The 24,371-nt window shown below is 39.6% G+C and overlaps 1 protein-coding gene across 3 annotated transcripts in view; it reads right to left on the bottom strand.

The window, feature by feature from the left end:
• grid2 (glutamate receptor, ionotropic, delta 2) overlaps positions 1-24,371 on the bottom strand; it is a 229,831-nt gene that overhangs the window by 52,303 nt on the left and 153,157 nt on the right. For all 3 annotated transcript variants that reach the window (XM_067612160.1, XM_067612168.1, XM_067612177.1), the window contains exon 11: positions 22,987-23,182. In XM_067612160.1, coding sequence (XP_067468261.1) covers positions 22,987-23,182 — 196 coding nt within the window. The remainder of the gene's footprint in view (positions 1-22,986; positions 23,183-24,371) is intronic.

Raw genomic sequence — 24,371 nt, 5'->3', positions numbered from 1 at the left:
TTTTGTGTCTTTATTCATTCAGTCAGCACAAACAACTGTCTGGAGGAAAGGAAAGATCAGACACTAGATTACCCAGAATTCATTTAGTTATGAGTATGGTTCACAGAACCTTGCCCTGGAGTTCAACATAGACCTGAGCTGAATGTTAACATCCTCACAGCAAATTACAGCTTCTGCCCTCACAGGCTGTGGGTACACTTGGAGATGCATGTCTTGTAGTTTGATGGGCTCTGCTGTGAGACTGGGAATGAGTTTGCCATTGGAAGTCTGCAGTCGTTCATTACAGATGCACTCCTATGTCCACCTGACCACAGGCAGTCCATGAGGAGAGAGAGGGTGGAGTGTGGAAATGATCTCTGCTGTAACTACTGAGCAAGTCCTTGTCCTGTATGTGTGTGTGCATGGAACTCAGTCTTCATTTCCAGGTCATGACATGTGTATGTGTGGCTGTGTGTGCATGCACCCGCACCTTGTATGCTTTAGATTCTCCACGAGTTGAGATCTGACCTAGACACCAGAGATTATTCCACCTGCTGAGCCTTAAGCTAAAACTGACTTCTCTAGATAGATCCTGCCTGTGTCCATATGGAAAACAGCCATTCAAGTAAGAGTATTGGATGGAGAGAGAGCAAAATGATCAAAAACAAAGGAACACACCTTTATAGGTTTGACACCCACTAGATATCATGATGTTGGGTGATAAGTTAAGGAAAAAACAACAGGAAAAGCATACTCTTGCATATTTGAGATGTGGACACAGAGACCATTAAAGCTACAAAACTTTAAGAAACAGATTTTTCTGTTCTCTGTGGATGGAGAGATTTCGTGTTACTGGAAACTTATGTCTGGTGGGCTTATATTTGTGCTGCCCATTTTCACAATGGAAAGCTTTACTAATGTGGTACAGTGTGAGCTGGGCCTCAACTGAATCGTCTCACTTGACTGAGAATCTGGTCTTTTCATTTAGGCTACACAGACAGTTTTTTTCTTGGGGCGCATTAACTCCAAATCATTGATTTCTCACTGAGTTTCTATTAATATTCACCAATATCATTATACCCCCATGCATTTCTAATATGTTTTCATGAGCTGCTTTCAAGTTTTTGTAAATTAGCATAGATGCTATAGATACTGTATGTAGCATATGTAGAATGTTTTTGGCACATTTCACTATGTGTATTGATAATGTATAGAGTTAATAATTTTAGCTCCAGAAGGACTCAAAGAAGCAGGCTCTCTCTTGCCTCACACCAACCTGAGCCTCGCAGGCGTGTTTAGTTTGAAGCACATAATTTACATACTCAGCTCTGATTGGACAGTTATTTTATTCTGTTGCCACTACACTGGCGCACAATGAAGTACTTCATTTCCCTTGCATTGTTTCCACAAATGTTATATCATCATTGAATGGATAAGTAGTAAACAGTGTTTCCTTAATTTAATTAAAGCATTTTTACGTAGTCTAATTGGAGTAGAATGTGATTAGTTTTCTGTTGTCGGGTTCAATGAGTGGCAGCCTGTTGTGCCAGTGTTTGAGTCCGTATGTCTGAACAGGGAGTAAAAAACACAAACCACCCGAAACCTAAAGGTTAAACATTTAAAAAGAGATCATTTTGTCAATAAATGTTCTGGTAAGCATGAAAGAATGCATGCACTGAATATGACAATGTTACTGAGCTTCCTCTCAGTTTACATGACTTTGCTAACACTGCGTCCTAACAGCAAGCGAGTGTCCGACTATCAGGCTGCATCGCGTAACATTGGACGCTTTCTGTCCATGCTGAATCCGTTAAATATGCACTTTTGTTAGGTCATGTAAACAAATCTCATACCTATCAGCTGTGTACTCAAGATCAGACTGGAGACGTAACCAATCAAGTAAAAGATGGGTGAGTACTTGCTATCTTCCTACATTTGTACTTTTTAAAACAGAAAACACATGTTTTATATTATGATATTTAGGTGTTTCTTTACTGGAAATGACATACAAAATAGCCAACAGCAACTTAACCAGAAACTCCTCGTGATCTTCCTCCAGCCAGCTGCTTCCTTATTTAGGTTTTTGTAGTGAAATGAGGAGGTCTCGTAGAGATAACTCCTCATTTCAACTAAATCAATCAGCTGTTCCCTGTCCATGACACCGTATCCTCCAGCGCTTTCAACACAAGCGACAGAAGAAGAAGAGAAGCAGGGTGTCCGACAAAAGTTCCGCTTTAAAACGGTGTACTGCATTGCGCTGTGCACCACTGCATCGCTCACAGCCAGTTAGGACATTACAACAGAAAACAAAGCAATCAAACTGATTTTGTCGCCGACGCTCGCTCACGTCGCATTCAGTTAGGACTCAGTGTAAGGCTGGCTGACGAGGCAGCATGGGTAAATTATAGGAAGGGTTGTGCAGTGTTACACAAGCATCAGTACTTTTTCTCTCCCACGTCTTCTTGTCCTCGTGTTGCTTTACTAGAACCTCTGACTTCAATTTTTCCTTCACTACAACTCTTTCCCTTGTACATCTTCCTCCATCTCTCTCCAAAACCGCTCTCTCTGCGGCCTCTTTCCAAATCCTTCCTCCTTTCTCTCCCTAGTTCTCCGGAGTGTGATGCATGGCTGTCTGTGTTTTCCAAAAGTCCATTAGTTGCAAGCACTGGGCCGCCTCCTCTCCCACAGACAGAGATAAAGACGCAGAGCATGGCTACCCAGCGAGCTGCATGAAAATGAGAGGACAGTGGAGAGAGCGAGATGGAGGGAGACGAAGGGGAGAATGGATGTGAAAACACCTTCATACTGGCCTGGAGCCCAACAGTGAAGGGGTAGAGAAGAGGAAAGAAGAAGAGAAGGAGTAAGAAAGGGGAAGATGATGAAAACAAATAAGGAGAGTCAAAAGAGAAGGCAGAAGGAGTAGGACAAAAAAAGATTAAGAATGCAGCAGGAACAGAAAGAATGGAAAGTCAAAAAGAAGGAACAGGGAGGAAGAAAGAGGGCAGGGGAAGAGAAAGACAGCAAAGACAGAGGAGGAAAAGCTTTCTGTTTAGAATGAGAGTAGTGAAGACAAAGGAAGACAGGAAAAATATAGCAAAAGGATGATAAGGAGGAGGGGAGAAGAAAGAATGAGAAATGGAATGGGCTGACGGTGAGGTGAGGATAAGAAAAAGGGGGCAGTTGTAACCAGATATCCCAGCACCAAAACCATTTATATCATGTTTCCTTTTTCTTTTTTGAAATCCCTCCACCCCTTGTGTTGTCCCCCTAATTTATCTACAGCCCTATAATTGAACTTGCAGCTTCCACCTCAAAACAAAACGCAGAGGAGTTACAGTGATTCATCCTCCATTTTTCTTTTTTATCCTCTTTTTATTGTGGAAATTAAGATGTTATCTAATGGTTGGCTTTAGGTCATAGAGCTGGCTAAACATGATGCAGACCAGGCAGATGAAAAATATTTTTAAAACGTGCTTTCTCTTCTTTTGTTTCAGCAGGGGCATTCGGCCCTTTGATTAATACGGTTGTCCAACTTTAGCAACTTTGCTCTTTGTGTTTCTATTGGTCTAATTGCTTTTATGCTCTCCTCCATATTTCTCTAAGCCAATCTCAGAGTGCATTTTAATCTCCTACAGGCCTATAAATGTACTAATGATGGCTATCTTTGTATCTTGTATTCTTCAGTCATGGATAAAAAAAAGGAATCCAAGACAGTGGAAAAAAATACTTTAATTCTATTGCCTTAAAAAGATAATTTAAACATTTTAATTACATGGCCAACAGCTGGTTTGGAATTGAGGTCTCCCTCTTAATTTATGGCGCTGTCTATCGCATAAAATCAAAACTCTGTTGTGTTACTCAGGTGATGTGATTGCTTTTAGGTTTTTCTCTGCTTATGCTCTCCGAGCTAAGTATGTTCCTATTTGTTTGATTGTTTTCTAGCAAAAACAGAACCTTGAGCAATAAATTCCAACTACCATCTCTGGCTCGTTAAGGTGAGTTATCTCATTATCATTACAGCCACAAATGGAAACTTTAAGCAAGATAGGAGGGAGATGAAATTAAGTGTTGTGCTGTTCTCCTATTCTATTCAGCACTGGATCAAGTAAAGAATGTGAAATAGCTTGGAAAGATGAGGCGTTCTCTCTTGTAAAGTTTTAAGCTACTCTCCTCTAAACACAAGAGAAGTTAAATTGCAAACTGCTAAATTATAGGTGCAATAATGGTGCAACCACTTCCATAAAGAATACTGAAGTAGTCTGAGACTCTTTCAAGCCTCTTCTGATTTATCTGACACAATGCTGCTCGCCACTTAGAGCGAGCTTTGTTGCCAGGCAAAATGAAATGAAACTGTCTAAGGACATACTGGAAACTAAGGATTACATTTAGTCAAGACCAGTTTTAGGGAGGTCATGATCACACTTTTTCTTTTTTGTTCCCGATCCCAGCCCTTCCCAGTGAACAAGTTACAACATGAAAATGACAAAACTTACATTTTGCTCAGTATACACACTGCAGTAAAATTGATATATACATAGCATAACATAGGAGATATTAAATGTTTTAAATATTAATAAATAATTAAAGCTGCAAGCAGCGTTGGTCGGGACGTTGCACTCTGGTCCGTCGGGATCAGATCATTTTGCTTTTTAAAAATGAGGGATATTTCTTACAAGTGTGGTGTGCTTTTATTTTGAAAGTTTGATTGACAGGATGAGAATTTTCTGCAGGGTGAGACATGTCTGTCTTGCTCACACCTGTGGCATCAAAATTATGCAAGTTTTGGGCCCATTCACTTGAATTTCAGTTAGTAAACAAAACTCTTGATGAGTTTGTGTGTAAAACAAATTATTTTCCTAATTTTCATCAAGTCTATTTTTAGAAAAGGAAAGACTTTTAACCCAGATGACCTGGTCAAAGTTTGATTGAAATGTGTACTGTCAGGTGTGTAGAGACAATAAGTAACTGTAGCTGGACACAGAAAAATATAGTTTTCGATACAAACTTCATTTGAACTTTAAATGAGTCACCTACAAATCTTGAATTTACATGTTTTTTCTATCTTTTACTGTTTTTGAGATGTTAGAGTCTGAGTTTTGAAGTCTTTTCTTGCTCCTCCTGTGATTTTATAATGAGTGTGTATTGCGGAATGTTTCACAGCACCGAGGGAGTGACATCACCAGGAGCAGTTGGAGAGGAGGATTTTAGAGTACGCTTTTTGTGAAATCTCCTCATAAATCCCATGACTTTGGCCAAAGCTTACATTAAAAATCATATTTTTGGGTAGGAAATTTCGTTGCGAATCCATTGATACGGGTTTGAAAGTGGTCAGACTTATAGTTTAGACGTCAGAAGCCTCTGTTTGACACAAAGTTCATGCCCATAGATTGCATCCCCATTCGTTTCCATTGTAAGGTGTGATGTGGCACTGCAACTTTCAGGGCTTATTAAATCTAAACCGTTCGAGTTATTACAAAGTTTTTAACAATTTTTTTTCCAGCATAGTGTCATAAGTCACCTATTTTGATGTTTTGCCATGACAGAGGAACTTGCTATAAGTTTATTGTAAATGCTCCAGTCTGCACCAAACTTCACATTGTAAAGTCAGACCTGTCAGCCCAGGTCTGGAGACATCTACATGCCCGTGACAGAAGCCCTTGGACTGCACCGTGCTACGACATGCGCAAGGGTGCGAAGGCCCGTTCAACGCTGCTTTAATTAAATATATATTTGGCAGATTGAAATATGGCACACCTTATTTCTCAATACTTGATCAAAATACTTAAAATCCTTGTTCAAAGTTATTTACAAGCTTAAATTATTGATTTGATATGAAAGTGTAACACTTGTGTGACACCATCAACTAGATCTGTTGGAGTTGTTGGAACTACAAAAACACTCAACACCAAGTACAGATACCAACTGCAGAGAGCACACAAACCCGACCACAGCCAAGTTTCAATTAGTCCTGTCATCAAGTTACTCGAGGAATAAACATTAATTAGCAACAGTTGATATGACCTGCTGCTAGCAATGTTTGTCGACGCTCAGCGCAGGCTGCACAATCTAATTTTCACTCACATATGCAGCGAGATGCAGGCAACATAGAGCCCGCCTGTTGTAATAGAGAGAAGTGCTGCAACACTAACAAGCTGTGGTGGATAAAACAAAGTAGAGTACAGTGAAGGAAGGACCTGCATTTGATCGGGTTCATTTTCTCTGATACCAACCCACTAATATGCCCCGATACAAATCTTTAGGCCCGATGAAGGACATCTCTAGACATTTTACATCTCCACTTTAAAATCAATAGAATAGTCATTGAAGCGATGCAAAACAGCTCCAGACAATAGCAGGACATTAAATGAAAGTAAGGGATCAGTATCTACACAGGCACTCATTATTAAATTAAGCTTGTACACCAGAGGGCAGGGGCGTGTAGCAAGGTTTGGCCAAGAGCCAGTTTTTCAAGCATTGTTCATTGGTGGGGCCACTGCAGGTTTACAGGTCCAGTGAAGACACCATCCTATATTCTCTAAATTCCTTTGGTTGTAATATTTTTTTACAATCTTTTTAAATGTTCTTGGAAATAAAACAGACTGACAAAAGTGTATGGCTGATGTTTGAATAAGTTTGTTCAAACTGCTTAAAACAGTTTTATATGTGGGATACATTTACTGAAAGATGTTTAAAAGTTTTGGTATTGCTCAATAAATTAAATTTTCTGATTTTGATGGGGGGCAATAATATGGTGAAGGGCCAGATTTGGCCTATGGGTCTCTTCTTGAACATTTATATCCGAGGGCTAGGCGTCTTTATTGAGAAGGGATGAAAAGAATATCACATATAACAGAATACTAAAGTCCTATTCTAGAAATGTCTTAAGACTCTTGGTACTTTTGTAGAATAGTTATATACACTATTCATTTATGCTCTCCCTAGATTCTCTTTTTACTTGCATCTTGCTTCCTTTCTCTCGGTCTGTCTGAGTAGCCACAGACCCATTTCTATAATAAATCATTAGAGCAAGCATGACAGATACAGTAAGTCCCAGTAGGAATATTCCATCCTCCAATTTTTGGTTTATCTCAGCGAGGCTACAGGCTAATGATAAGCAAATCCTCTACTGAGAATAACAGAATCAAAACAGAGAGAAAGTTTCTGCTGTCAGATATGTATGCAAGCACCCCTAAGACAGGCAGACCTTCACATCTTGTACAACAGGATATAAGCATGCACACATACAATCAAATGTACCGTAGGTATACATACACAAACCGGAGAACACACAAACACCTACACAATCATAATAACGAGAGCACATTAATTGCCGTCTCCATCCGTTGACTTTCATTGATTTCCTTGTTAGCTGCTGTAATTATTACAGACGCAGGATGTATAGCGTAAGACAAAAGGGATCGAGAGAAAAACAGACAGTGAGAGGCAGAAAGAGAGAGCAAGAGAGAAAGAGAATAAAAGTGGGAATGAAAGATTGTGTGGGTGCCAGATGGATGCTTGAGTCTTGGCAGAAGAGTAAGAAACAGATAAGAAGGAAATTAGGCTTTATTATTAGATATGGGAAGAAAAGAAAGTATAGACAGAAAGAAATAGGTAGATAATAGATTTATTTCTTATTTCCTTCCTTCTTTTATTAAAGCAAACACTTATAATTCACCTCCTCACACCCTCTTTCTTATTTCCCTCCTTTCTCTCTCTCTCTCTGCTCCCTCGACTCTAGCCCGATTTGTCACATCTCTAGCAAACATGTCAGTTTTTAATCAATCACCACACTTGGCAAGGGTAGTTTCTATCTATCTTTCTCTCTCTATCTTTCCATTTTCTTATCCAACATCTATCATTCTCTTATGGCAAATGTCTCTTTCAATACTTACCATTTCCTTCTTTAATATGGAGAGTAAATTCTCTCCCATTTCCTCCTACTGTTTTTCTCTTTTCATCTGCTCTCCCTGAATCTGAGTCACAACACAGAAACACTGTCATCACACAGGCAAAGGATTGTAACAGCAGGAAAATATGTTTGCTGTTTGGGCTTGTTGTGTTGAATCCTAATGAGCTATCAGACTCTGCAGGAAAAGAGCTTTCCCTTTTTCCTGTCAGGGTGATTTGCACTACTAGAAAATAGAAAATGAGAGAGCCCAGCAGCCAAAAAAGACATTTTCTGGTCTTAGCAAAGGTTGGGTTATTACAGAGGATATTGCGGCAGTCATACTCAGGCACAGTGACAGATTTATATCAAGCCAGCTTATGCCTCTGCAGAGATTTCATTCAAATCCAATAAAATACATAACAAACACATAAGTATGACATTAATTTTTAAAAATCTAATGAAACTGGTTGTGCCTCGACCCTTATGTAGCTGCACCATGCCATCGCACTGGCTCAGACACAAAATACCACAAGTATCACTCCTGACATTGAAAGCAAAACAACATCAGCAGAAAATGGAACCAAGAAAGGGAAGGAAGGGAATTAAAGAGATGAAAAGGGGAATCACCGGAAGGACATTGCACATTAATGAACATGTAAGAGATATAAGTCGCATAGCTTCAGGCAACCTTGAGACCTGAAAGCTTTGTTCATGAAAAGTCAACCTCTCTTTCTCAAACAGAGATGGAGAGAGAGAGAGAGAGAGAGAGAGAGAGAGAGAGAGAGACAAATCACAAATACAGAGATCTGTCACCCGAACACAGCTGGGCCACCCTGCTCGGTAACCTTGGCAACTCCCTGACCAATGGCTGGTTGGCAGGAGGTCCTTAAAGAACTGTGACACTGACACAAACACATACGCAGTGAGACAAGCAGACACACACCCACACACTCAGACTGCACCGCTGCCTACAGATCTCTTGTTGACTGTGATTTGAGAGGGTAAACAGGTGTTAGAGAGGCGTCTCTGAGTTGAGAGCACACACACACACACACACACACACACACACACACACACACACACACACACACTGCGAGGCATGTGGGGTGAGGCTCAATGACATGCTCTGTTTAAACATCTTTCCCCATCCACCTTGCTTCACATTGCTTAACTCACTAATGAAGAGAGGCAGAGCTTGAAGATGGGAGCGTAGTGTTGAAATCTTTAGACACACCTACATGTTTTTACCTGCATGTTTTTTTTTTCCATTAGGGAATGAGGACAGTGGCTAGATAACAGCTGGAGGAAAGAGAGAGAGATGGGGAAGAATGCCTTCTTCCCAAGGCTTATTCTCTCTCTCTTTGTTGTGTTTACCTCCCACCACCACTCCATCCATTAATGTCTCTCTCTCCACACTTCTGCCACAGCTCTTACCAGCATTTCCTATTTCTTTTCCTACTTTTACTTGTTCCTCTATCTGCCTCCCTTTTATTAGTCTCACCACTTCCTGTGTTAGTCATCCTCCTACTCCCGATTTCTTCCTTCCATCCCCTTTTCACCCCCCTCTTTATTTTTTCTTCTTTGTTTCTCCCTCATCCTGCCTCTCATGTTAATAAAATAATATAAGCTGTGAGTAATGAGGTTTTACTGTGAGGAAAAAGATGACCCAGGCCACTTAACGCATCATTGTCATTGAAGGAGACGCCTCATTTGTAGTCAGACAAATTCTGCCTCTCTCTCTGTCTGTCTCGCTAAATCCGCTCTCTAATGTTTGATAGGGTGTTTTTTTTTATTTGATGGTCTTAGCCCCACTGATTAATGCACCCAAGAGTCCATTAAGGCAATAGGAAAATAAAGAATTTATGTATTAGTAAAATGTGGTGTTAAAATTCGCCCATATTTTCTGTCTCTGTGCTCTTTCTCCTCATCTCCTCTCTTCCGTCTCATATCTTCCACATTCTCATTTCCTCCATCTTCCTTTTCTACATTTCAACTCTATCTAGGTCCCTGATCACCAATTCTTTCTCTATTTTTCCATCTACCCCTCCATCCTGCCCTCACCTCGCTCTCCATTCTTGTCCTTTCTCACCCATTTCCAGCAACTCCCACAGTCTCCAGCTCTCTTTCGGTCACTTTCTCCTCTGTTATCACTCTCTTTCCACCTCCCTAAATCTCCCAATTTCCCCTTTCTTACTCCCCGAGCACCCATTCACCATCCATATCTTCTTCCCCTCCACCCCTCATCTTTCCACTGCTTTGTCTCAATTGTCCTCCCGAGTGCTGTGATGGCCTCACCCAGGGCTGAAGAATCTAAACAGGTCTTGGTTAATTTACCATCAGTTCTATCTGGCAGAGAAATCAGCATAATCTTTATCATTATCACTGAAATCATTATGGTAAATTGGTGAAAGCTTATAGGCTTACATTATACAGCTCCTTACTTCCAGTCTCGAAATATATGTAGCAGAGGTGAAGAAATGATGGTAATTTTTATCATAATTTCTGGAGTCATTATGCTAAATGGGCAGATGGTGATAGGGAGACATTAGGTGATGGGAAACGAGCTTGTTACAGAATGGAGTAAAACATATGTAGGACAAGTGAGGCAATTTTCCATTATCAATAATATTATATACCATGTAAAACAGGTATGGGTGTGTACAAATGCATGAATTTTGAAGAATATTAGTGAAACACTGCCTAGAAAGTTAAATCCATGCGATAAAAGTGTCACAAGATGACATTTTTGACAGTACACAAACACATCAAGCACATGCCTAAGACTATTGATTGGTATGACCTCATCAGATGAATGGATCAGATCCATTTCAGCATGGTAAAATAAAGATTACCATGCTTCAAAAATATTTGAAATTCATCTCCAAGAAATGTTTTTTTTTTCTTAGAAAACTGGGTTTTACAAATGATAGCAGAAATGGGTCAACTTTACACTCACTGTTTCCAACACAATATCCTGCCCTCCTTTTCTCCTCCTGTTTCACAGCCCTGAGTGACTGTTAGATGCATGCATGGATGAAATTCAGAATTATCCATAATCTACTAAAGGCTTCATTGTCCTGTTCAAAGCTGTTCTGTTCAGGGTTGGATTGGAAAGCTAGTGAATTCACTGTTGCCATATTTACTCATTAAAGTGTTGTGTGTCTTTATTGAAGAACAGCCTTTACTATGCTTTCTTTACTCCTAGCCTTGACTTAAGTGAATGTTGATATAACTGCTGCTTCAATACAAATCTTTTCTTTTTTTTTAGAAGCTGCCATCAATTTGAGACTGCAGAGTAATGATAATATGTAATGCACATTTTCTAAAGTGGGACCTTTGCATGGTGCAGCAGAAAGTCAGGCAGACAGAAAATCACTCACACTGGCAATCCACTCAACTCTAAAATCACTCAGCAGTCATCAAAGACTCTTGAGACCTGACAGAGAGTAGCTGTCATATATTCACACAGGGACACTTACATCAACTGAGTCAGGTGTGTATGTGTGTGCGCTGGAATGTATGCGAGTAAGCATGCAAATGTGAATATCTCAGTAGTGTGTGTGTGTGCTCAAGCTTGAGTGTAGGCTGCATATGTATATATATGTGTGTGTGTGCTACACTGTCAAGACTTAAAAGCCACTCAGTGAGACACATTTCCATTTTCCATTCCTTTATATGTTAAGGTCTCCTGTGGCACGAGCTGAAATCAAATGTGACAAGAAAAAAAAGTCATCCTATGAACACTGATTTAATATTGTAAAACACTTTAAGCTATGAGGACATACGTAAAATATAAACAGCATGTGTCCTTTTGAACTATGTACATACATATTGTATAAAGCACGAAAAAAACTCACTCACTCACACACTCACAAACAACACTATGGCACAGTACTAGATGCTGGTTGGTTCTGTTTTATAGCTGTGAGCAGAGGGAGTTCACATCACTGTCACTATGACCTTCCATTTTTATGACAAATATATGATGCCTCATATTAGTAGCACATCACATTATGGTCTGTGTCAGTACTTTACAAGCTGCAGTCCAGGGGGTGCAGAGGTTAAGTAATTAAGAGGGTAAGTAATTGATAGTTAATTTCAGTAATTACTTTTACAAGTCAGCACAACAGTCAAATGCTGAGCTGTCAGGAGCTCCTCAGCTAAAAGGCCTGCCTAACATCACACTGAGAAAAAAAAAAAGTCTTCCTGAGACCTTCCATGAATAAATGGAGACAACCACAACTGAGTAACGCATTGCTTTAAATAGAAACGCCATGTCAAACAGTGACATACAACACACTAGTCTTTGAAATCATATGTGACACCAAGTTAATGAGATATCAAGTCTGAGGTGCAACACCTCTTAGTTTATTGAACGCCTTGATCATTGACTGAAATGGGAGCGACACATATATTACCCACTGACAGGCCTCACTCTGCAGCGCTTGCCTGGCTTTGTGTGTGTTTGTGTGTATCAATGCATCCGAGGTGTGCATGTCAGTAAAAGTGTTAGTGTATGAAGCTTACATACGTCTGCTTTTGGACACGTGAAAAAATAGTGTTTGTATGTGCATTTCCACATGTACGTGCATCTGTGTGTGTGTGTGTGTGTGTGTTTGTGTGTGAGTGATACCAGAGACAGCTCAGACGCTGACCCGATCTGACATATAATATTATTCTGCTGCAGGGGATCGAAACTGAAAAGGGAGAAAATCCATAGTGCACAGGAGACAACGGTGACAGAGAGGAGTAAGAGGTTTATTGTGAAAGAGAAAAGGCCTGAGAGAAAGAGAGAGAGTGAGAGAGACGAAGAGAGAAAGCTGCAGCAGGGAAGAGGAGGGGGAGAAGAGAGAGCATGACACTGAGGGGCAAAATATATCAAGTTCTTAACCTCATAGGAATCAAATATAGCAGAGGGACTGGATTGAAGGAGACAAACACATCAAAATATATCAAATAGAGGCAGAGAGCAAAAGAGTCCGAGTCAGAGTGACTCATAGGGTCTCTTAATAACACTATGGTCTTCCAAATACCCTCCAGCTTGAAAGTACTGTTCCAGGTATTGTTCACTAGTTTGAGAGGAAAATATAACAGGCAGAAAGTCTCCACTTTGAAGAATTTTTAGGTGATTGCTTCAGTTTATTGGCCATTAAGTGTTTCACTTAGTTTCTACATCTCTTTTTGGCAGACTTTGTGAAAAGTAACTGAGATCAAGAGATCATTTAGCCTTTGACACCTCTTTTTTCTCTGTGTGACAAGCTTCAGGGTAAAATTAATGTTTCACTTTTTTCTGAGAGGAAGATGAATTTCAGAGATTAATTCAGAGGGAGACCTAAATGTGGAGGAGGATATCAACAGTATTTGACTGACTAAAGTGAAGTTCAATCTACATTTAAAGTACTTTGTTTTAGAATGATCAAATACCATACATTTTCATTATCGAGGTTTACAAATACAGTTAAACATGGCAATTATGTCACTGCAGCAGAAATAAAACATCAGCCTGTGTCAAAGCAACTGAGAGAGGAACAAGCATTAATGTACCACTAGAGTGCACCCTGTAGCCTTTAACACAATGTAGATGAATAAGAGACTGGCAGAGAGACAGGGGGAGATACAGGAAAGAAAATATCAAGAGAGTAGAAAGAAGGACGGGGGAGGGTTAAGTTTGGGAAACAGAGTAGTGACATAAAATAGAAAGACAGCAACACACACCGTTGCAAACAAGTGGTGGTGCATAGAGACATAGCGCAATTAAGTCCCGCCCACTATGGAGGAGAAAACAATTCATGGCTCTCCATTGACTTTGTATTGAGTAAAGGTGCCCCCTCGTCACTTCTGTCTGCTAGCAAACAACAGAAATATGCCTAAAAGCTGCTGTGTGGTGGGATGCACTACCAACAGGGTAAAGAATCCAGAACTATATGTTTTTATAAGCTGCCAAACCAAAGAACCAAGCCTTTAAGAAGACAAAAGTGTATAATATTACAGGGCTGTGTGCTGCGCGGTGGGAGAGACAGACCTGAAATGTGCTGCACAGACAGCCTGCAGCTCAGAAACCTTCCGTAACAATACCTAGACACGCTGCTAGTCACAGAGAACACACACTGAAAATAAAAACAGAAGATCAGGTGGATTACTCATGGATTCCAAAAGGACTTGGACACCAAATATTTGTCTGCCTTGGACATGGGATCTCTATGACGGGCTACACCTGTATGGGCTGGGATGAGAATATTTCGTAAAACATTAAAAGGATGTTACCCTTGGTCGCAACCCCAACACCCTTGCCCACACAGCTGCTGCTCCCAGGAACTACAGACCACCCAGATACAGACAAGAAACTCTACCTCCCACCTACCTGTGGCACCTGCAGTGCTCTGCCCCCCTACAGCACTCCGTCCCCATCCTATATCCCACCCTACTGGCCCATCCAGCCACAGAAGACCCCAACACCCCACCATCACCAACAGATGACCTATGCATCTATGATGAACAATCCTACGCCTCCCCTATCCACCACTGTAAGGGGAACTAGGGGCAATCAAAGAGATGCTCCACACTCTGTGTAACAGACTACTGCGAACATGAGGTACAGAAATACCTTAGATAAAGAACACACACACACGGAGATACAGACACATACAGACACTCACACGTTCACTCTTTCTCTATCTTTCTGTCTCACACACACACAAATACAAAGTTAGTTTAAATATATTAATTCTCCTGTAAATTGGTTGCACCAGATTGGTCTTTTGTCTGTTTCATTTTGTTCATGTTTTGGTTAAATTTATTTCTTTTTTCTCTCAATTAAATCTTTCACAATAAGCTTTGGAATATTCAGGGTTTGTACTCTTGCACTCTTGTACTCTACACTTTTGGTCTAGACCACAGACCTGATTTCTTAAAAGAAGAAGTTTTAGTGGTGTCTAGCAGGGTGGACTTGGTAGAAATGGAATGTAATATTCATAAGTATGTTTTAATGAGTGTATAATCCCATGAAAATACGAATCATTGTGTTTTTGTTACCTTAGAATGAGCTCTTTGTATCTATATAGGGAGCAGGTCCTCTTCCACAGAGCCTGCCATGTTGCACCACCATGTTTCTACAGTAGCCCCGAATGGACAAACCAAACACTGGCTCTAGAGAGAAGAATGGTGTTCATCCCTCCAGAAGAGTTCTAGAGACTTGTAGAATCAATGCCAAGGCTGAGGAACACCATTCTTTAAAAAGATATTCCCTCATTTTTGTTTTGATGACAGTGGTGGGGAGCGCTGTCTAACACGTCAGTCTAAAATCTCCCATAGGTGTTCAGTTGGGTTGAGATCTGGTGACTGCGAAGGCCATAGCATATCCATCATTTTCATACTCATCAAATCATTCAGTGACCCCTCGTGCCCTGTGAATTGGGACATTGTCTTCTTGGAAGAGACCACTCCCATCAGGATAGAAATGTTTCATCATAGAATAAAGGTGATCACTCAGAACAACTTTGTATTGATTTGCAGTGACCCTTGCCTTTAAGGGGACAAGTGGACCCATGCCAGCAAAATGCCCTTCACAGCATAACAGAGCCACCAAATCCCCTCACTCTAGGGGTCAAGCATTCAGACCTGTACCAGTTTTTCCTTTGATTTTTCACTGGTCTGTATGTGTGCAATATGCAACCCTCCATCAAAGTCACCATACCATGAAGAAGAGTTCTACAGCTCCCTACACACAGAGATATTTCACTTTCAAGCCCAATACTTCTCTGTGCAGAAATGAACAGGTTCAGAACCTGAATGTATAGACTACACAGGAGATGAACATATATATATAGTCACTTTTGACTCCCTCACCCTCAGCCATGAGGAACCAGAGGTGTACTGGCAATTGGGCACACTGGGAAAAATCCCAGTGGGCCACAGCATCGGTGGGCCGGTGGAGTTTGGAAAAAAAAAATATTTTAATGACGTCTATAAAAGCATCCCACCTGAAGACCTGAACCTAAATCAACTTGAAATTGAAACAAAGTTAGGGAACCTTGAATCAGCCATCATGAATAACCAAAAATCCATTAGATTACCCAATTACACAAAACGAGTTAACAGACATACTGAAAACTCTTAATTCCAATAAAGCTTGTGACACAGATTGCATAAAAAATGAAATGCTGAAGAACAGTGCCCCTGAGTTGCAAACTGCAGTTGTTAAACTGTTCAACATAGTGCTGACTGCTGGCTGCTTTCCTGATGTCCCAATCCATAAAAATGGTAATAAATTAGACCCTAATAACTACAAAGGGATCTGTGTCAGCAACAACCTTGGGAAAATATTCTGTAGTATCTTGAATTCCAGGAAACCCACCTTTATTCAAGAAAAAAATATAATTAGCAAATGTCAGATTGGCTTTCTTCCAAGTTACCAAACCTCCGATCATATCCTTACACACCTTAATTAATAAACATGTCCACCAAGAAAAGGGAGGGAAAATATTTGCTTGTTTCATCAATTTTAAAAAAAGCCTTTGATTCCATTTGGCTTGAGGGACTTTTCTTCAGAATCCCTCAAAGTAGACTAGGTGGTAAGGTATATAATCTTATCAAATGTATGTGCAAGCACAACCAGTGAGCTGTGAAAATTAACAATCAAAGAACAGAGTACTTCACTCAAGGATGCAGTGTGAAACAAGGGCACTGTTTAAGTCCTATATTATTCAATCTGTATATAAATGAACTTGCGGACCAGTTGGATCATTCAGCAGCTCTGGGCCTCACACTCTTTGACACAGAGATTAGATACCTTATGAAGATGACCTTGTTCTGTTGTCCCCAACCAGAGATAGTCTTCAACATAACCTGACCATCCTAGAACAATACTGCCATAACTGGGCCTTGGAGGTAAATTTTAAACAAACCCAAATTCTTATCTTAAAAAAAAACATCTTGAAAACAATTATTTTACTTTGATCAACACCCTAATTGAACGCACAAAAAATTATACTTACCTTGGTCATAAGATATTGGCATCAGGAAATTTCAGTACGGCAATAAATACACTCAAAGAAAAAGCAGGCAGAGCAATGTGTGCATTAGAAACCAAGTTATCCAACATTAACATTCCAATTAATTTTACCAATAGCTTTATATGGAAGTGAGGTCTGGGGCCCGCTCAGTAGATTGGAGTATGTCTCATGGGACAAACACCCAGTAGAGGCCCTCCACACTGAATTCTGTCGAAGAACTCTAATCGTTCAAAGGAAAACTCCAAATAACGCCTGCAGAGCAGAACTGGGATGTTTCCCAGTACTGTTAAACATACAAAAACAGGCAATAACATTTTTGGACACATCTAAATTCAAGTCCAAAACACATACATCCCTTCAAAGCACTAAAAACCAAAGGGCTGAACCCTGAAAACAGCCCCCTCAGTCAGCTGATGGTGAAACTAACCAATGGGCTCTCAACAGCTCTGATTCAAAACAACACAATCCAATAAAACTAATTATGAGTCAGTCAAAAGATCTATATTTAGAACATTCCACTCTGTCAGAGATACGAAGCAGAGACTGATCGTGACAAAATACAGGCTCAGTGACCATTAACTGGCGGTAGAAACCGGAAGATACAGGCAGAAATGGCTGCCCAGACATGGGAGGTGGACACAGAGATGCATTTCCTCCTCCACTGTGAGAAGTTCTCTTCAGTAAGATACTTCCAATACAGGGAAATAGCCAAGAAATTAACAAACCTCCTCAAGTTAACCACAGAGGGGAAACCGGCAGTTTTCCTGGGTGAAGGGACAGCAGCTCCTCTGGCAGCTAAATATTTGTTGTCTGCCTGCCACAGCCTAAGGGACTCACAATCACTATAAGATCCCAAAAATCATCAGTATAATATATAACCTGCATATAATAATAATAATAATAATAATAATAATAACCTTTATTTATATAGCACATTTCCATTTCCAATACACAAGAAGTATCTCAGTCTTTTTTGAGATGAGTTTAAGGAAATTTTCATTTCGTTTATGAATGTACTCAAGACAGTTTATAAGCGAAAATCTCATTGAACTTATTAGGGTCAGAGCTGAGGAAAACCTAGGTGTCCCATTACTGGGACAAGTGTTATTTTTCCTGGTTTTAATTTTAATTGTGTTTTAATTTTAATGGGGCAATTTCATCAAGGAATTGAATTGCAGATGATATTGAAATTAGTTAGATGCTCATCCGCTGATAATGAGGGCCCTATCCCACAAGGGATAGTGTTAAAAGCTTTACTAAAAACACTGGCGGAGGTAGAATTCCCTCTGGGTTAGTGAGCTCAGCTAGAGGTAAGGAGGGCATGCTATCTGCTGCAGGTCATCAGTGATGTCACATTCACAGATCCATATGGGACGAAGGGGGGAAGCAAAATTCTTCGGTGTTTACCTTTTACAACTAAAAGCCAGGAGGCAACTTCTCCAAGAGCCGGTGGGAGGCAGCCGGCATCTGGCACCCCAAAACCAGGCAGTACCAAAGAGGCCAAGCAGTCTTCAAGCAGTGACTGCCGCTGGAGATCATTTATGAGACTTGTAATGGAGAAGAGCTCAGTCTTAATATTGGAGATTCCATCTGTTACGACTAGGGATGTGCAGAGGGCCAAGTATTTGTATTTGTATCTGTATTTGTTGAGGCAGCAAAATTATTTGTATTTGTATTTGTATTCGAATAAACGTGGAAAGAGGCTTAAAAATCCTGTTTTTGTTTTTATTACGCTTATAATTTTAGAAAATTAAAGATGAAAAGTGATATCCAAATTAAGAAATAAGTGTCATGTAGCAGGTGGATGTGACTCCCCTCATTGAGACCTGCTGATAGACGTAACAGCGGAGCAGAGGAGAGAGACTGAGTTAGCGACTATAACTGACCTGCTCGCTGGTATTTGACATGTTTTATTTTTTTCTTCCCAAAAACAAATAATTAAAAAAATATTTGTATGAAACAAATATTCATAAAAAACCCACTATTTGTGCTTTGCCAAATAACGTATTTGTATTCGGGCACACCCCTAGTTATGACCATCATTGATGAGACCTGCAACACGCCTAAAGTGGTCCAGTCTCTCAAGTGGAAACCCATGACTGGAGGGGGTGAGTAAAGTCCATTTGAACTGCAGAAACTTCTCCTATCTTCAATACTCAAACAATGTCCCTCAAGCCCCTCAACCAGGGATAGAGGAGTAAAATCCAAAGAGAAAATTCCTTAAAATCCTCAGTAAAAACAACCAGCTAGCCTGGCCACCAGGCTAAAAACAACCTAGCTAAGCTAGCAGCAGTCGTGGCAGTCCAGCAGGCTACATCCAGCTGACAGCTAACTTAAAATCCAAAAGTCTGATGACTAAAATCTTTTACCTTGTTAAAACCAGGCAAACCAACCAGAATAAAAAAGTGTAGCGTAAAAATTTGTAAAAATGTCAATTTCTGACAGAGCTTCTGACAGTCAAAAACAACACTGATGTATGTGCATGTGTGACCTGTGTATTTAATATTTATATGTAGTATGTAATACATGTGAATTTTCTGTAAACTGCTTTGCCAACAACGTGTTTTTGTTCATGCCAGTGAAGCTATTTGAAATAGTCAGAGAGGAAGGTCTGCTTCCCTCTCGTGTTCTCTCTCATTGCTGCTGTGCAGTGCTTGCTGCCACTCTGGAGGTGTCACCTTTGTCTTGTAGGATTTATCCAAGAGATCCAGGTCCTTTCTCCATCCTGCTTATGACCAGCACTTTATCCAGTTCTGTCTCCTGTCAGTCCTGCCTGCGTGCACTCTGTTGCTACTGGAAAGCTACCTTTGTCATATTATTTACTCATCATAGAGCATTCAGTCTTACTTACTAATTAAAGAAATATTCAACCTTAAACACTTTAGCATAGCTCCTGGAAATGTACAGTATATCAGTAGCCACAAGACATTAATGCGGACTCTTGTTCTCTTACTATGTATTACTATCACTATTGACATAGCTCTTTCTGTAGACACATAAGGATTTTAAAAAATAATGAATTACACATTACTCATAACTTTTACTTGACACTATTGTGCTAGGCTTACTTGTGCACATTAGGTTGATAAACAATTCAACCTAGCCTGCACCAAGCAGCAGTCCAATCTCTGACATTGCGACTTTGTGTCCGCATGTAGTTTGAATGCATTTCTGTTCAGATTACCCTCTATTTACTGTAGTCCACTAGCAGGCAACAGACAGGTACGAAAATTTCCCCAACAGCATACTGTCCTCTCACTGTCTCCAGCCATCAACTCAATGTAAGCAGCAAGCAGACTTGAATGGTCAGCCTAACATCTCACAGGTGACTCTGTTCATCTCCTGGGTATTACTGCTGTGTTGCAGTCACCTTTTAGCTGATCTTTGGCAGCTGGAATGTAGCACTGATACAACAGGGAGAAACTGAATTTCCCCACCACTTGCTGCAATCAATCAATGGACAACAACATAGAGTTTGACTTTGGTCTTGCTGTCCTTAGTGATAAGTGCCAAAGTCGGATGATCATGCCCTGTGGTTTTCAACAGCATGCTCTCCACAAATGTCCGCTAAAGATAATAGATAGCATATGAAACCACACTGCTTTTTCATCTATTTTTATGATTTCTAACATGGTTTTGGAGTGGACAGCCTATCCAACAATGTCAACAAAATAACCTGTGGGGCAATGATCCCTGTGTACCACACTAGTCAAATAGTAAAACATGATTGAAAAAAACATCAGCTCCATGCTCACATAGCACCTCATTTTTCTATTCATCAATATTGAGCAGTCTTGCAGCAGTGATGTCCAAACTTTTGAACTATTTTAAAATGATCTTACAACTTAATCTCTGGTGGCGCTGTTATTCACGTAGTATATATGCCAAGAGGTCAAAAAATCAGCATGTTCCTACATAATGTTTCAAAATGGCAATATTGTTGGATTTTTTAAGCTACTTAAAATTATTTTACAATGATTGGAATGACTGAATTAATGTGGATACTATTAGACACCAGGTCTACAACTGTATATCCATGTGAATTTTATTTAAATATTTTAAATACAAAAAAGTATCAGGATTTTGTGAGCTCTTCATTTAAGATGTGATAATTTCTACACAGTCCTCAACATGACAGTTCCACAATATTATGACTCTAATTTCCTTAATAACTACATACATTTGAAAAAAAGAACTAGCATACTGTCTGCATTAAAATTCCTCCAATGATATTTTCTTAATTTGCCACTAGCAATGAACATTTTTTAGGACCCTTTAATTATTTTTTTGAGAGAAACATTTGTATTCAGTCAACTGATATGATAGCATGAAAGACAGACTAAATGTGATGCGCAATAAAATAACTTTAAATTCCTAATCAAACTCAATCAGATCAGAAGATTTATGTTTTTTACATCAAGCTGTTTGTGTCAAGTTGTTAGTTAAGATAAAAAATATACCTCTTGGTTTCACACACACATAACTCAGATTAACAATAAAATACTGACTTATTTATGATTCTGGTATACTGTACATGCTCAATAAACACCTCTGCCAAAAAAACAACGTATGTGTGTTAATAGTTGTGTGCTTATATGCTGTTATGTGCTGCATTTATCTCATCATTTTAAAAACACCACACGCCACTTTAATCACTCCTCCCAACTCTTCCAATGCTGGCTCCAGTTCAAGGCTAATATATTCTAAAGGGAGGAGGGATAAAGTGAGACTCTCACTGGGAGAGAGAAGGGCGATGCAAACAGAAAGTGGGATGCGTGCAAATGAGATGCGGTAGTCAGGTATTTATGATGCCGGGTAATCACCGAGGGAATTAAGTATTTAACCATGCAAGCATTATCTGTGTATCATTAACATCGTTCTGTAGCAGGAGCTGTATGTCAAAACAGGACTGAGGCTGAGCTGTGTACAAGAAGGATGTACTGTATGCTATATATACAGTGTGAAATTCAATTCACTGTACTGTATGTATTAAATGTGTTATAAATTGGGGGTGCAGGTTTACAAGCAAAATTCTTATGAATAACATCAGAAAAACTGTGAGTGTTTTGCCTTTTGGATGCTGATATAAAATGCGTGGTATTAGAATATAAACCCCTTATTTAAAATTTTTTTTAAAAATTAAAAAAAAACAAAGAATGCAGAAACACATGATCAGGCAAAAGACCTTGACAGCATTTGCTGTGCTGATGAAGTTCTGTCTTTTTCCTATTTTGGGATCAACGGACCCAAATGCAAACAGCTGAACAAATAAATGTGCTGAATGCTTCTATTGAAAGAGACGTTTTTTCGCTCTTATCCCTAATGGTATCATTACATCAAATATAATTGTTAAATCACCCCATGTGCAAAGCAACCTAACTGTTTACCAGCTGCCCATGTTATTCAGTGACAACAGCACTTACACAGAGTGCGCTTTTCTTTGTCACATAAATTGGTTTATGATTGGTTTAACATAATGCTGGGCAGCAATGATCTCAAGTGAAATTGTTCTCTGGGAAAGGAAGGATGGAGGACGCAGGACGTATCTTGCAGTATGATCACACCACAAGGCTCATCTTTTAAGGGCTAATGTTGCACCATACCATGGAATACTTTTTACTATTATTATAGTAAAAAGTATTACTACTACTACTATTATTATTATTTTACTATTATTATATTTTTAATTGTTATAGAATTATCCTTATTATTATAACCATGTTAACAGTAAATTCTACAAAGAAAGAAAGCCACATAGTATAAAATTATATACATGTATAACAATAACAATAACAATAATAATAAATAAATAAATAAATAATTTATATAGCACTTTTCGTATCATAATATGCAGCTCAAAGTATGTGTTGTCGAAACTGACAAGTTTAAATGCTGGCAAATTATGGCCTGAATCTGAATGCTTTGTATAATAAATGATTGCTTTGGTGTTGCCCCCGCTTCGCAACTGGACCCCTTTACTCAAAACCACAGTACTCCTTCAACACCAATTTTTGTTTTACTATCAACAGTTATTTTACATGTGTCTAAGTACCTTTGTTTAGAAACTGACAACTTACTAAAACTAAAGATTAAAATGTAAAAACCTACCTTCCGAATGCCTTCCTTTGACTCTTCAACATTGTTATCAGCACCTCCAGTACGGTTTATCATCCGCCACATCTGGGAGTACATAGGATCTCTCTCAAAGGGGTTCATTGCCTTGGAGCGCACCTGATCATATACTGCAGAGTCCAGCACCGTACCATAAGGCAACTCTGTCTGCTTGGACAAGTCCTGGAGAGACCTAGAGAGAGACAATGGTGGAAAGAGTTAGTAATCACACAGATGCAAGAGTAAGTTAAGACTCCCCTTAATGTAGGCCATGGCAGTTTGGGATAGTGATGAAATTCAACTGATTGCTGTCAAGAACTGTCCTTGCTTGTCCTGTGAACAAGGAAGTCAGAGTGTGCGTAAACATAAGGGCCGGAGTATGCTCGAAAAGACCTAGTTTGTTCGATGTCACAATACAAGGTTTTAACCTCCTACTCATTCACACTACTTTGCAGTCTCTATAGTATATATCTTAACATATATTTTAAAACTATACCATTATTTCTAAGTGCACATTTGGATAAAATGAGAATACTACAATTAGTAATGTCAAGTAAGAAAAAACTTTGTCACAGCTGGAGTGACCTTGATTGAATCCCCAGCAGTGGTGCTTCTTGCTTGGCTGGGAACTCTGATGTTTGCACAAGCAAACATGGTGTATGACCATGTCTTCATTATCATATTAAGGCTCCTTTCCACTGTGAGATTTTGGGCTATATAAGACAAATGTTGACAATCGTGAGAGAAAATTGGTAAAATCTTTGGTTGTCAGTCTAAAACGGTGGTCCCAGAACGCACTGCGAGACATGTCAATCGACGACCATTTGGAGCTTTGACAACCAAAGACAGACTGAGGCAAAATTCTGACAGTGTCAAAAATTTTAGCTGTAGCATGCCCATCGGTGTATGTTAGCCGGCTTAGCCAAATTCTAATAATGTGACTGCTGCAACCCATGTCTACAAACCAACCAATCAGAATATGTCATGAAATGACAGAAAACACTGGTCAGTGTGACACTTCCTAAGTGCAGTTTTCTGATTAAAGTTTAGGGGAAAACACACTTGTTCTCCTTCAGACATCCATGGCACACAAAAACCAAAAGGCTGGAGGTGAAATTAAAATTAAGTTTGTGTGATTTTGCTGCATTTTCAAAACATATGAGTGGCACAGATGGATGACACGAGCTAATGATGTACCTCTGCCTTCATGTACTTTTTTCTGTTTACATTGTAGTGCCATGATTTACTATACATTCAGTGCACAATCTGACATGCCTCAAATTGATATTGTACAGTCTGACACAGATTGTGCCAAGATTTTTATTATAGGTGTCTCGTCTCTCTCACAATGTGACATGCAATAAATTTACACTACCGTTGTT

Source organism: Thunnus thynnus, chromosome 2 (genome assembly GCF_963924715.1).
Source record: "Thunnus thynnus chromosome 2, fThuThy2.1, whole genome shotgun sequence".
In the NCBI taxonomy this organism is placed as follows: domain Eukaryota; kingdom Metazoa; phylum Chordata; class Actinopteri; order Scombriformes; family Scombridae; genus Thunnus; species Thunnus thynnus.
This window is presented reverse-complemented; position numbering and strand designations above follow the sequence as displayed.